This window comes from Maniola hyperantus, chromosome 25, assembly GCF_902806685.2.
Source record: "Maniola hyperantus chromosome 25, iAphHyp1.2, whole genome shotgun sequence".
Classification (NCBI taxonomy): Eukaryota; Metazoa; Arthropoda; class Insecta; order Lepidoptera; family Nymphalidae; genus Maniola; species Maniola hyperantus.
The window spans coordinates 7,463,170-7,478,294 of record NC_048560.1 but is presented as its reverse complement, the minus strand read 5'-3'; the positions used below and the strand labels follow the sequence as shown (position 1 = coordinate 7,478,294).

The following is a 15,125-nucleotide window of genomic DNA, read 5'->3' as shown; positions in this document are numbered from 1 at the left end:
TAGCATAAGCTACTTAGTTATTATTAAAAAAGCAACAAATTCGCGAGCAAAATAGGTATGTGCCTATTTAGTGATGTGGTAGACTTATTTTCAAATTAGACCGTAATAAGTCAACCGGAAATGTGAACGGTATACAGGGTGGGCTAACGACAAAACAAACTGAATACATCCAACATCGGCCGCATTAAATATCGCTTCGGAGCACCCCAATTAATGTGAGAGTGAATTTCTACATTTCGGATTGTTTATTACTTATTAGTTGGAAATTATTTGCGGGTATATTAATTATGTTTATAATTAATAGAATTCATGGTGTTATTTTGTGCTAGCTGATGCCCATGACTTCGTTTGTGTGGATTTCATTTTTTGTTAAATCCCGTGGGAACTCTTTAATTTTCTGGGATAGAAAGTAGCATATGTTACTCTCCAAGTCTTAAGCTACATACAAATAATCACATCGACCTGTAGCTCCGTTGTGACGTGGTTGAAGGACAAACCAACAAACCAGTAAACCAACAAATAAACACACTTTCGCATTATATGTAGTGGTTATAGTTGGACATTACTTCTGTGTATATTAATAACTAGCTTATGCTCGCGACTTCGTGCGCGTGGACTACACAAATTTCAAATCCCTATTTCACCCCCTTAGGGGTTGAAATTTCAAAAATTCTTTCTTAACGGATGCCTACGTCATAATAGCTATTTGCATGCCAAATTTCAGCCCGATCCGTCCAGTAGTTTGGTCTGTGCGTTGATAGGTCAGTCAGTCAGTCAGTCATTCAAACAGTCAATCAGTCTGTCATCTTTTCCTTTTATATATTTAGATATTGGTCAAGTGCGGATTGGTTGACTTCACACACCTTTAAGTCTGAGAACATTATGGAGAACTCTGAGACATGCAGGTTACTTAGCGACATTTTTATTCACCGCTAAATCGAGTGATATATTTTAATCGCTGAGAACGCACATAACTTCGAAAAGTTAGAGGTCCGTGCCAGGGATCGAACCTCGGACTTTTCGTCAATGCTAAGTTGGATAAAATAACAAACTTTACGCGACTAAGTAAGCATTGGCGAAAAGTCCGAGGTTTTAAAAAAAAAATCAAAAGCTTTCAGTTAAAAGGCGTACCTGATTTAATCAGTCTATTTCGAAAGTATCACCGTGAAAATGGTATACCTACTGAAATGAGTCTAATTCAAACAGTGATTTCATATAAAAAGTTTTACGAGTTTTGGCAGTTAATTTTAACTAACTCTCCACGTTAACTCTAGAACAAACGATGTTGCATCGAACTGAACGCGTCAAATTATGTTAACTCATCGTCTTAGCTTAGGGCTGCCACAACGAGGTTATTGCTCTAAAATAGGGATTTAATTTAATTTACTATTATATTTAATTTAATTCAGATAACGATATTAATTATTTTAAAACTCTCACAACTCAGATCTCAGATCTCACTCGCTTGGAAAGGATTTCTTTGTCCTTTGTTCTTTGTCCTCGGCGTGGAAAGTGGATATTTCAACCGCTAGCGTGGAAACTACTTTTGAAATTCGAACGTCACTCGTTCACTAGATGTAACTTGTACCCTGCCGTCATGTTGGTGATGGGATGAAAAGATGTGTGTTTAGCACGGCTGCAAATTTATTTGCGCTTGTGCCTTTAAATTCCTCGCCAGGCTTAGGATTCTATTTTTTTAAACCACTCGCGTCGCTCAAGGTTCAGCTTTAGAATGCTTTTCTGGCTCTGAATTCAACCCTCGCGGCAAAATAACAACTTTGCAGCCTCGCATTATAAATGACTATTTGTTTCTTTTTTTTCAGTGAGAAGTAGCCAACCCTACAACTTCGCAACTATGATAGCCAAAAGGCTCAAGTTATATTTACAAATCGTTATCTAACCCCTTACTCTTCGAGTTTGACGTCAGCATTGTTGTTAGGGGGTTGTTAGAAATTTAGGTAACCGCGTAAGCGTCTGTTGACTTAATAAATAGGCATTGGATGATTTAGCGGTATTGCTAAACTATCTGGTTTATTGATTTTGCTAAACCTATATCAAATTAGTACCTACTAACTTATGCTCGCGACTACACTATTGGGCCGCGTGGACTACACAATTTTCAAACCCCTATTTCATCCCTTTAGGGGTGCCTTTGAATTCCTGGCTACTCCTGGGATTCTATTTTTTAACTACTCTACTACTCACTTCGCTCATGGTTCAGCTCTAGAATGCTTTGCTGGCTCGGAATTCAGTACAAACTCTCGCGGCAAAATAACAACTTTGCAGCCTCGCATTACAAATGACTATTTGTTTCTTTTCTCCAGTGAGTAGTAGCCAACCCTACAACTTCGCAACTATGATAGCCAAAAGGCTCAAGTTATATTTACAAATCGTTATCTAACCCCTTACTCTTCGAGTTTGACGTCAGCATTGTTGTTAGGGGGTTGTTAGAAATTTAGGTAACCGCGTAAGCGTCTGTTGACTTAATAAATAGGTATTGGATGATTTAGCGGTATTGTTAAACTATCTGGTTTATTGATTTTGCTAAACCTATATCAAATTAGTGATATTGTATAGCTGTGATAGCCTAGTGGTTAGGACGTCCGCCTTCTAATCGGAAGTCGGGGGTTCGATCTCTAACTTTTCTCAGTTATGTGCGTTTTAAATTATTAAAAATCACTTGCTTTAACGGTGAAGGAGGAAAGAAAACATCGTGAGCAAATCTGCATGCCTGAGAATTCTCCATAATGTTCTCAAAGGTGTGTGAAGTCTACCAATCTATCTATCTATCTAGTTTATTGATTTTGTTATACCTATATCAAATTAGTACCTATTAATTGGGGGTTATTTTTTTTAAATTCATTATAGACAAACGCTTGACCACAATCACAGCTGATGGAAAGTGGTGATGTGGGCTAAGATGGGACGCGTTTACCTAGAAGATGTCTATTCACTCTTGTTTTAAAGATACCCGGGTTGTAATTGGTAGGAAACACAGATCGTGAAAGAGTATTCCAAACCTTAGCCATAAGGAATGATGACGCAAAACGTTGGTAAAGAGTTAGCTTATATGACATAGGCTACTTTTTATCCCGGAAAATCAAAGAAGTCCCAGGGGATTCAAAAAAAGTTTTTATCCCCGGCGACGAAGTCTAGTAAATAATAGTTATATCTGCATCTTCACATTGTTAACTATGTACTTTGAATAAATTGACTTTGACTTTGACTACGAAGTTTCTGAGCTGTATCTCATTTGTTGCAGCACAAACCATCACCGAACAGAACAGCGTGAAGCGCGTGCTGCCGCTGACGATAACGCGGACGGAGCTTGGGGGCGAGCTAGTGTGCAACGTGTCGTCGGCTGCCTTGGACCGCCCTGTGCTGAGGCATGTCAAGCTTAATGTTGAAGGTATGTATTGATATAATACTGGTTCGGGAGTTACTGAAGTACGCTGAGAGCATTGCATGAATATGTCATTCAATGTTCTCAGCGTACATATTCAAAATAAACTTTTCGTGGTCCCACATCATCGCACTGTTGCTAGATCTATGTCACCTATACCCCGTTCATTAGCATCATTCAACGCGCTTTTGGACAATAATGCTCAATGGGACCCATTTAATGATGGGTCTATAATACTGGTTCGGGAGTTACTGAAATACGCTGAGAGCATTGCATGAATATGTCATTCAATGTTCTCAGCGTACATATTCAAAATTCTTTGATCTTTTATCGTTTTGTATTTTATGTCTTTTTTCTTGTACCTTTATTTGTATTTAAATTTATTATTAATCATCTAGTTAGTGTAAGTGGCACTGCCGTTCTAATCTATATACATATAAATAAAAGGAATGTATGTATATATATATAAAAGGAAAAGGTGACTGACTGACTGACTGACTGACTGACTGACTGATCTATCAACGCACAGCTCAAACTACTGGACGGATCGGGCTGAAATTTGGCATGCAGATAGCTATTATGACGTAGGCATCCGCTAAGAAAGGATTTTTGAAAATTCAACTCCTAAGGGGGTGAAATAGGGTTTTGAAATTTTGTAGTCCACGCGGACGAAGTCGCGAGCATAAGCTAGTTAGATATAAAATAAATAAATAAATAAGTCCCGCAAATTGCTAATGCGCGTGGCCGCCTTTTTAGTGACGTCAGCACTAGACTGAAGTTTATTTTATTTTATTCAGATACAAGTTAGCCCTTGATTGCAATCTCACCTGGTGGTAAGTGACGATGCAGTCGAAGATGGAAACGGGCTAACCTGGAAGGGGTACGGCAGTTTTTAATAAACCCATGCCCCTTTGGTTTCTACACGGCATCGTACCGGAACGCTAAATCGCTTGGCAGCACGGCTTTGCCGGTAGGGTGGTAACTAGCCACGGCCGAAGCCTCCCACCAGACCAGACCAGAAATTTAGAAATTATAAAATTCCAAATCCCTGCCAGGACTCGAACCCGGGACCTCCCACTAATAAGACCACAGCGCTTACCACTGCGCCAGGGAGGTCGTCACGTCATCGTTTCAAGCTGATGGTATATTTTTATTTCAGCTGACGTCAAAATAACGTCATTTTGATGGTAATGAGACATGGTTCCAGCGCAATAGCAATTTGCGGGACATATAACTGTCAAATGATTTTTTAAACTATACAGGATGTAACCAGAACGTGCCAAATTTCATGATTCTAGGTCAATGGGAAGTACCCTTCGGACAGACAGACAGACAGACAACAAAGTGATCCTCTAAGTATTACTATACATATCTTACACCCGTCTATACTCACGTGTTTAGTCGACGTTAGCCCGACTAGTTTCAAACCCATCCGGGGTCCTTTTTCAAGGAGTCAGTTCGCGCATGCCGACCCCGGATGGGTTCGAAACTAGTCGGGCTAACGTCGACTAAACACGTGAGTATAGACGGGTGTAAGATATATGGAAATCACTCACGATAGTTTAAACGCTACAATGATCCTATAAGGGTTCCGTCTTTCCTTTTGAGGTACGAAACCCTAATAAAAGGAATTTCAAAATGAACCCTTCGTATGGAAGCCCGACTCGCACTTGACTGGTTTTTAAATCCCTTTAAAACTTTTCTCTCAATTCGTCGCCTCGTCGGGAGGCGGGCGACATTTTACGTTTTTCCAGAAGGAATAAATTTTCATTAGAAGCATTCCTTGATAGCGGGTAATTAATGGACGTAATTATACTTGTGCAGGCTGATAAGTAAATCCTGTTTTAGCTAATGCCCTTTTAAATATGTCTAGACCTAAATAGCTATTTTTCTAGACCTTAAGCCCCTCTCTAGGTGCATCCAAATCCTCGGCCAAAGCCACCCACCTGACCAGACCGTATACAATTTAGAATTTATAAATTCCCAATTGCCCCTATCGGAATCCGAACCTAGGACCTCCCACTTATACAGCACTCACCACTGCGCCAGAGAGGTCGTCGAAATCGCGTCAAAAATACATTCCTTTTGGCTACTTCTAGACCTAGAAAGGGTTTTTTGAAAATCCACCCCTAAGGATGGTAAATAGAGGATGGAAATTTTTATGAAAGTCTATCATTTTTAAAGTTACATCGATGAAAATTGGTATACAGGCTTAAAAATACGTATTTTACGATTTTTAAAAAGTCCGTTATTTTTGAAGTTATTTCCATGAAAATTGATATTTGGCTTTTCGGTTACAAAAGAAAAAATCGTAGGTAGGTACCTATTTCAGGATTTTTTCTATGCTCCACGCCGATTTTCTAAATTGCACCTGAGCGAAGCCGGAGCGGGTCAGCTAGTTTTATGTAATTTGTATTATTGTATCATTGCATGCCGCAAGGTAGAATTTGGACGTACACTAATACAAATTTTAAGAGCCTCAATAGCTCAACCGGTATAGGAGTGGACTGAAAACCGAAAGGTCGACGGTTCAAACCCCGCCCGTTGCACTATTGTCGTACCTACTCCTAGCACAAGCTTGACGCTTAGTTGGAGAGGAAAGGGGAAGGGAGGAAGGGGAATCATTTATAAAAATGGCTAATATTCTTTAAAAAAAAAAATCGCAATAAAGAAAATTGAATTGAATTGAATAAATACATAATTGTAAGTAACCCACAAAAGGTACAAATACCTATAAGTTCCAAAATAGACAAGTGTGAAGTGACTTGTAACGCCCAACTCATTTATCACCACATCGCTAAGGGTGCCGAACTCACGTTGGGCGCCGAACTACCCTTGTCGATATTATCGATATTGCAAGGTGGGAAAATTTCCGACCCTTGTTTTACTAGTGATGTCTCACATACATTTTATCGAACTCAAACTCAAATTATTTATTTAGAATAGGTAAAATTTTACGCTTACTGACGGTCAAAATTTTAATTTGTATGATGATATAGTGGTGATAATTAATACGTTCCAAACGCGCCCAGGTCTGAGAGGAGCCCATAACAAACTCAGCTCGATAGAACTCGATAGAAAAAGAAGTTTCGATAACTGCAAAAGTGTCGCTTCTAGATGGCATAAACAGTCGTTTCAGTACTGAGTGAACATACATATCACACGTCACTGGTAGCAAGCGTGCCGTAGCTTGGTCAGAGCGTCGGGCGCGATCCCAGGAGACGCGGGTTCGATTCCTGCCGGTCCGCAATTTTTGTAATGTATTTAAAACAATGCGGTATTTGACAACTAGTCAAATCAGTATCTATTTATCAAACGTCAAAACACGCGCTTAGTATGCGAGCTTCTATAAAATACTGGCATGTGACGTCACAATGATTTGACGTGTTTTTTTAGTTTAATCGATAATTTAAAATGGTTATTATATTATTATACTTAACACTAACAAAAGACGTGGATTTTACGTATTAAGGAGGACCCTCTATTTAATAATCACTGAGAAATAATTTATTTTTCACATAGGCAAATACCGTATTAAGAAATATCTCAAGTTCTCTTTAAAATATAATGATTATAGAAAGAGCAAGAAATAGTCAACGTTGGCATCCTTATATGGTCAAGACCCAATCTACTCGCACAAAACGTTTCTGCTCTCGTTTTACGTCTCACCAACGTTGCTAGGATTTGAGAGTTGAAACACAATAACGTCAAAATAAAATGTACCTAAACAGCCTTGAGTTAAAGTCAAAAATTCAATGCTACTGATTTTAACTTCGCAACGTTTCCGCTTGGAGCGCTGCCTGTAGATGTGTAGGCAAACTTGACCTTTAAAACAAGGCTGTTATCTTTTTCTCTTTCTCAGAAGACATGTTGTTTATCGATAAAAGCATAAAAGTAACAGCACATCACTAGCCACTATCCTGGCACTTATTAGCAATACGGTTGGCAATTTATCGCGTGATCCAGAAAATTACTGCCTACGAAGAGTTGAGTGATGCCTTAATGCACCCATGTATAGTACGCGACAGATACTATCATCATTATCATCATCAACAGATAGACGTCCACTGCTGGGCATAGGTCTCTTGTAGGGACTTCCATACGCCATAGTCTTGCGCCGCCTGAATCGAGCGGCTCCCTGCGACTCGTTTGATGTCGTCCGTGCACCTAGTGGGGGGTCTTCCAATCAAATCAAATCAAATCAAATTATTTATTGCTTATTTGGGTTTACAATGGTTCTTAGTCATACATTGTGGTAAGTACAGCCTTATATACTAAGGCATGCAATATTATGTTAGAATTATTTTACGTATTTTTTAATTATTCTTTTAAATTTGCTTATTTAAAAAAAAAAAAATTATCAATATTTATAAAATTTTGTCACAATAACAAATTAAATAATACATAAATCAATACAAAATACTGCGTCTTCCGGTGCGAGGTCGCCATTCCAGCACCTTGGGACCCCAACGATAAGTATTACAACAACAAATACTATACATAGATGCATTAAGGCACGCACTACCCCGCACGGGGGCTGTGCGGCTGTGCGGGGCGTCCCCTCCCGGATTGCCATCTCGACCACAAATTCACGGTTTTCAGAATTTCCCCCGAATGTCAGCTACAAGATCTACCTACCTGCCAAATTTCATGATTCTAGGTCAACGGCAAGTACCCTGTAGGTTTCTTGACAGACAGACAGACATACAGACAGACAACAAAGTGATCCTATAAGCAGTGGCGTGCACAGGGTTTGAAGCCAGGGTAGGCATTAGTTAGGTGAGAACCTGTTTACTGGCAGGTCATAAAGAAAAATATGCATTGAGCTATTATAACTGGGGTAAGCAGTGCATTTATGCCTCTATGACCAGCACGCCACTGCCTATAAGGGTTCCGTTTTTCCTTTTAAGGTAAGGAACCCTAAAAATTAAAATTACCAATCATGTTGAAGGATGATCAAAATTTGCTAAGTTTTAATTAACAAGGAAACTGATCGTCAATTTGGTCCGTGTAGCAAGATACATGGGAGGTCAGAACCCCTTACACTGTAAGTAATGGCCCAATCATCACATTCGATGGATTTGTGAGTGGTCCGAGTTATAAGCGCAACAACAAAAGGGTATAAAAGAAATAAAAATAGTTTTATTTGGTAGAATGTGGTACAATTTGGTCTTAAATCTATTTTTAACCGACTCCCAAAAAGGAGGTGGTTCTCAATTCGGCCCGTTTTTTTTTAATGTATGTTCACCAATTTTTTTGTTCTAACACATTTAACAAATAACTTTTTTATTTTATTTTATTCGTTTATTTGCAATCAACAGCGATACATACAATATAATTTTACATAATAACAGACTGAAAATAAGGCCAAATAGGATTACAATTTTTTTTTACAGATTACTTAATTTAATTAATTATAAATTTATAACAGTAGGTGTGTGCAAATTTTTATAGTAGGTAAGTACATTATCATAATTATCATGGTAAATTATTTTTTACCGAACTATTGCAATACAGAACTATTTATTTCAGTCATCTAATCTAAGTCATCAGATTTACATTATGTAGGTAGATACTAGCCGATGCCCGCGACTTCGTTCGCGTGGAATTAGGCTTTTAAAAATCCCGTGTTAATTAATGTAAATTATGTGTTAATCCAGGGTATAATCAGGGTATATATTTATATATGTGTACGTATATGTATGTATATATAGTTGTGTTTTATATATTATATACAAACTTTAGTTACCTGGTGTTAACATTTATATTAAGTTAATATTTATATACCTATAATATAATTATGTAGGTGTGCTTAGTTTTTGTTTTACTATTATTAGACATTGAAATATGTATGGTGCTAAATAACTAGTATAGTTACAGTCTGTGACTTGTGTTAGTATAGTCAGTAATAAGTATAGTTGTTAGTTAGTGTTTTTTTTTTTTTTAATGCTTCCGTGTGTTTTATTAGTTATGTTTAGTTATCATTAGTTTATGATTCCGTGGCGTCACCCGGTTCAGGGTACCAGCTGAAAGTCAGCGCTGTATGTTCTTGCGCAACAAGGCATACAGCATAATGCTGAGCTGGGACGCTTTTTTCGGGTTGTGCCACACATGACAGTTTGTTCCGGCGCTTCTTTTGCTTGTTCTCAGGTGGAAGAAGCGCCGGAATAACCAGCTCTTAGCTTTAAGTTGTGATGTGTGGCACAATTTGTGTAAATAAACGTCTTTTCTTTCTTTCTTTCTTTCTAATCTATCTTCATTCCAAATTTCTTCCAAATCCGTTCAGCCGTTTTTTGCGTGATTGAGTAACAAACATCCAAACATACACACTTTCACATTTATTATATTATTGTACTTAAATTGTTATCCCCTTTGTAACTGATATCTGTACGGAATTTGCATGCAGTGTTTACTTTAAAATGATTTAACATAGTTGTGCATGATAGAAAAATCTATGTATTTATTATAGTTAGTAAGTTTTATGTTAAAATCGCTAGTAAACCATTCAATAAAAATAAAAATAAAAAATTATTAAGACAAGGATTAGGATTAAAGAGAATACCTCTTATACCTTGTACCTCTTATACCTTGTACCACCGCTTATTTAATAAGTATTAGACCCGCAGGCGTTTCAAGTAGACCTAACGTAAATAATAGCCTAGGCGTGTCAAATTCTGGCTGATTGCCTCTGACTTTGCGTACTGGAGTTTATACTGCTCAAGTTATATTGTTTGATCTCAAATCTACATCATAATCAAACCAAACACTGTTCATCACTAAGAACCTACTTGATATTATAAATGCGTGAGGGGATTTGTTTGTTTCTTTGTCCTTCAGTCACGCCGCTACAGGGCCTGGGCCGCATTTTTTGGAGCCGGCGCCAATTAGCCGCACGAACCGTCTATCTACTGTTCATATTGTTTTGTGACACCACATTGGCACCGACTCCAAAAAATATTACTATAGAACTACAATAACTCTTGTATACATAATATATTGGGTAATAAATTAAATTATTTTTTTACTTTTTAGTGTTGGTGGTTATTGAAGTCCGTTTTATTTTTTTCAGAATTTTTTTTATTTCACAATTTTTATTTTTATTTTTAGTGGCATATCATATTTTAGTACAATGGGGCCACCCATTGTACTAAAATATGCTATGCCTGGTTAAAAACCTACTGTTTACTAAGCTGTTACACTGATCGCGAGCAATTTACTCTTATCTATTGAGGAGTTCTGTTCTCCATCTCTGAAGATATTCATCAGATCTTCACCAAAGTAAAACAGACCACCTTTCAAGTACAACCTATCAAACAAAATAAAAGAATCATTAAAATCGGTTAATAATATTATGACGGAGTAATCGCGTAACAAACATACAAAAAAAACATACAGTCGAATTGAGAACCTCCTCCTTTTTTTGAAGTCGGTTAAAAAACATTGATTTTGATAATATTATAACGATTGATTAGTTGGTATTTGAATGAGGACTAAAATATAAATAAGAAAAGAAAACCCTAGTCGTCCGTTATTTCTTGGTAAAAAGATGGCATTTATTATCCTAACCGTATTATTTTACCATCTACCCGTCGTTCGTCGATACAATAAATACGAAAATAATGAAATTATTTCTCGATCATGGCCACACTGGGCTAATAAGCAATCGTTCGGATAGGCTTTATTGCAGTTTATGAGACAAATACGGCGAGTCAATCGGCCAAATTAGGAATTTTATCGACAATATTCTTTTTCGATAACACTTTGTTTATTGGCGTATGTCATATTTTCTAAGAGACAGTTTTATTGAAGGAAAATAGTGGGTTTTTCTTTATGAGTTAGCTACTTTACGTACACTGCTATATTTTGAATATTTCTGCTTAGTCAATAACTCAAACTATATTATTGTAGACTAGGTCACACCCTAGCTTCGCTCGAATGGAATTTTTGAAAATCGGTGCGGTGAAACGGAAACACGTATATCGCAATTTTCAATCGTCATTTTTAAAATGACTGACTAAAATTTGTTATTACCTTGCGCAGCCTGAAAAAATATTATCTAAATTATATAAAAGGAAAAGGTGACTGACTGACTGAGCCATCAACGCACAGCTCAAACTACTGGACGGATCGGGCTGAAATTTGGCATGCAGATAGCTATTATGACGTAATCATCCGAAAAGAAAGGATTTTTGAAAATCAACCCCTAAGGGGGTGAAATAGGGGTTTGAAATTCGTGTAATCCACGCGAATGAAGTCGTAAGTCGTAGTTTTTCATAAAAAGGAATGCCAGGGTTTCTACAATAATTGTTTTCTGGTAGAGTAGCTACATAAAATCGCCGACCCCTCCAATAGGAAGCGGACATCTTTACCACTAGTCTATCACCGCTCTTACTCTATCTATTGTCTAAATATTTTTTTTTTCTCTTTCTTCTTTCCAGTGCCACCAAACAAGATCGCGATACTAGGGATGGGAGAGCACGCAACGCAGGGCACGTTGCTTACTCTGATGTGCACGGTATCGGGTGCAAGACCGGCTGCGACCGTCGAGTGGTTCAACGGCACGCAGAAGCTGCCGACTCCAGACCCAAATATAAAGGTACTCTAGCACTTACCCCTTTTGGTATCATCACACAAGCACTATGCCTCGTCAACACAGTGTTTCCACAAGGACACGTCCACTCGATATCAGAATGGCCGTATCACAACATAAAATGCACGAGACAGTGTACAACAATGCTTTGTTACGTCACTACTACATAGATAACACAACACTACAAAAACTTGCTCGGAAATGACTTCATTATTAAAGTCAAAGTCAAAGCCAAAGTCAAAACGTTTATTCAAAGTAGTAGTAGTAGGTAAAAAATTTACGCTTTTTGATAGTCGGTTTGCATTTGTAACATGATGATATAGTGGTGATTATTTTTACGCGAACTTAAAACTAAAGCTACACGAGGGTTCCAAACGCGCCCAGGTATTAAAAAAACAAAACTTCAATCGACTCTTATCTGTGGGCACTCCAGCAGTTTCCAACATGATTGTAATAGAAATTGCTGGACAGTTTCATACTGGTAAAGAGGTTCTTTAAATGCACATTAAAATAAATTATGTAGGTGCAAATGAACGTCTCACCCAGAGTTAAACAACGCACACCTCAGACGGATCGGGCTGAAATTTGGCATGCAGATAGCTATTATGACGTAGGCATCCGCTAAGAAAGGATTTTTGAAAATCCAACCCCTAAGGGGCCGAAATAGGGGTTTGAAATTTGTGTAGTCCACGCAGACGAAGTCGCGAGCATAAGTTAGTATACGTATAAACGTTATCTTCATAATGTATAACATTAATTAATAGAAGAATAATCCGATATGACATTATACAAAAGGTAGAGGTATCAAAGCAAATATATTGCCTTTATGTAACCAATTCGGGGTACATTCGACCTCGTTAAATATTACCGACCCCCTAACTAACTCACGTAGTCTTCATCGCCGCAAATTACGATCCCGACTGTACTGGGTGAAATTTGTGGTCTCTGCGCACTGTGGTGACCCTGGTGCTTGCAAGGTTGTGGTTGGGAAACGTGACATACGTGTAATGTGGTGTAACTAAGAAATGTGTCACCATAATAGGGTCTTGGACTGTAGTAATAAAATGAAGTGATTTTTGTATAGTGGCAGTTTATATGGGACTAGAATTCATTATTGAAGAGAATAATTTGAAAAAGATCATGATTTTTATTAATTTTTAACATAATTAATTAGTAACGTCACGCTGTACGGAAAGCGAATATTGACGTCACAATCAATATTTTTTAACTATGTATTTAGCATAAAAATAGAGTAATTTCTGCAGGATTTTTTTATGTTAAAGAATAATTGTCGTCTACGCATTGTGAAGTCATTAATTCATTTCGTCACTGGTAGCAAGCGTACCGTATCGTAGTGGGCAGAGCGTCGGGCGCGATCCCATGGAGACGCGGGTTCGATTTCTGTCGGTCCACAATTTTTGATATGTATTTAAAACTATTTAGAGTTAACTTACATCCCGAAGAAGGACATAGGCTACTTTTTATCCCGGAAAATTAAAGAGTTCCCACGGGATTTTTAAAAAACCTAAATCCACGCGGACGAAGTCGCGGGCATCATCTAGTTATAAATAACGGCGCCGGTTCTGTTGTCTTTCTTTAAACTAAATTTAATCTGCATCCATTTTTTTTTAATATTCCTAGAAAGGGGCGGGAGATGAATTTTACTTTTAAAGACTATAAACTTTAAAAAATAACTTTAAAAAATTTAAATTTAAAAATTTAAAAAATAGGGTTGCGACCGGCAGTTAAAGTCACGAGGTTTGGCAGCTCTCAAATTAAATTTAAAACTGTCATACTGTGTTATCCTTTTCACATTACATTAGTAAGAAGAGGATGCGAATGCTCAGAATCAGTACCGCTGACTTTACAAGATGGGCGTTTTCATTCACAAAAAAAAGGTAAAATATAACAAAATTCAAAACAGGAGTGCGTGGAAACCTCAATCGAGCTGGCGAACCACTATTCTCTTAATATAAGTAGTCCCAGGATATTGGTTCCGATATTATATTCATGCTTAGCCGTAACCAAAAATTACTCTCATATCACTCATAAATATATAACGGGTACGTGATCATGTTACTTATATTATATGTATCACATGTAGCTTTTGGTTATACAAGTCGCAGACAGTGGCAGACTTTATATAAAAACTATATATAAAAGGAAAAGGTGACTGACTGACTGATTTATCAACGCACAGCTCAAACTAATAGACGGATCAAGCCGAATTTTGGCATGCAGATAGCTGTTATGACGTAAGCATCCGCTAAGAAATATTTTTTGAAAATTCAACCCCTAAGGGGGTGAAATAGGGGTCTGAAATTTGTGTAGTCCACGGGGACGAAGTCGCGAGCATAAGCCAGCTAATATTTCTTTTGAGAACTCTCAGGCATGCAGGTTTCGTCACGATGTTTTCCAGTTAAATTGCTTAAAACGTACATAGCTCCAAAAGTTAGAATTTTGAACCCCGAACCCTCTAGATAAGAGCCCAAAGTCTTCACCACTGCGCTATCACAACTTTTGATCTCAAACACGCTAAGTGTGTAAGCTTCAGTTAAAACATTTAAATTAAAATAATTTCAAAGTTAAACTTTCTAATTAATACAGGAACTTAGTACAAATCAGCCTTTACGGCGCAGGTTTTTGGTGTAAGAGCTAATGAACTATATATTATAAAGTAATTTAAACAGGTTTTTAGGGTTTAAAATGTCTGCCTGTCTGTCCGCGTGTCACGGGTCTCTAGAGACCCATGGCACTACTCCTTTAAAGATTTACTACGTTTCGTTAGCCAGCTCCTAATTTTCTCAGTGATCATTGAAAAAAAGATCTTCTAAAATACGTAAAATCCACGTCCTTTGTTAGTTTTAAATGTAACTAGCTTATGCTCGCGACTTCGTCCGCGTGGACAATACAAATTTCAAACCCCTATTTCACCCCTATTTCAGGTTGAATTTTCAAAAATCCTTTCTTAGCGGATGCCTACGTCATAATAGCTATCTGCATGCCAAATTTCAGCCCGATCCGTACAGTAGTTAGAGCTGTGCGTTGATAGATCAGTCAGTCAGTCAGTCACGTTTTCCTTTTTATATAGATTTATTTAGATAACCATTTTAAATTATCGATTAAACTAAA

The 15,125-nt window shown here is 37.6% G+C and overlaps 1 protein-coding gene across 7 annotated transcripts in view; it reads left to right on the top strand.

Annotated features, from left to right (window-relative positions):
• Positions 1–15,125, top strand: part of nrm (neuromusculin) — a 506,208-nt gene that overhangs the window by 442,810 nt on the left and 48,273 nt on the right. For all 7 annotated transcript variants that reach the window (XM_069507073.1, XM_069507071.1, XM_069507068.1 and 4 more), the window contains exons 6-7: positions 3,263–3,409; positions 11,842–11,999. In XM_069507073.1, coding sequence (XP_069363174.1) covers positions 3,263–3,409; positions 11,842–11,999 — 305 coding nt within the window. The remainder of the gene's footprint in view (positions 1–3,262; positions 3,410–11,841; positions 12,000–15,125) is intronic.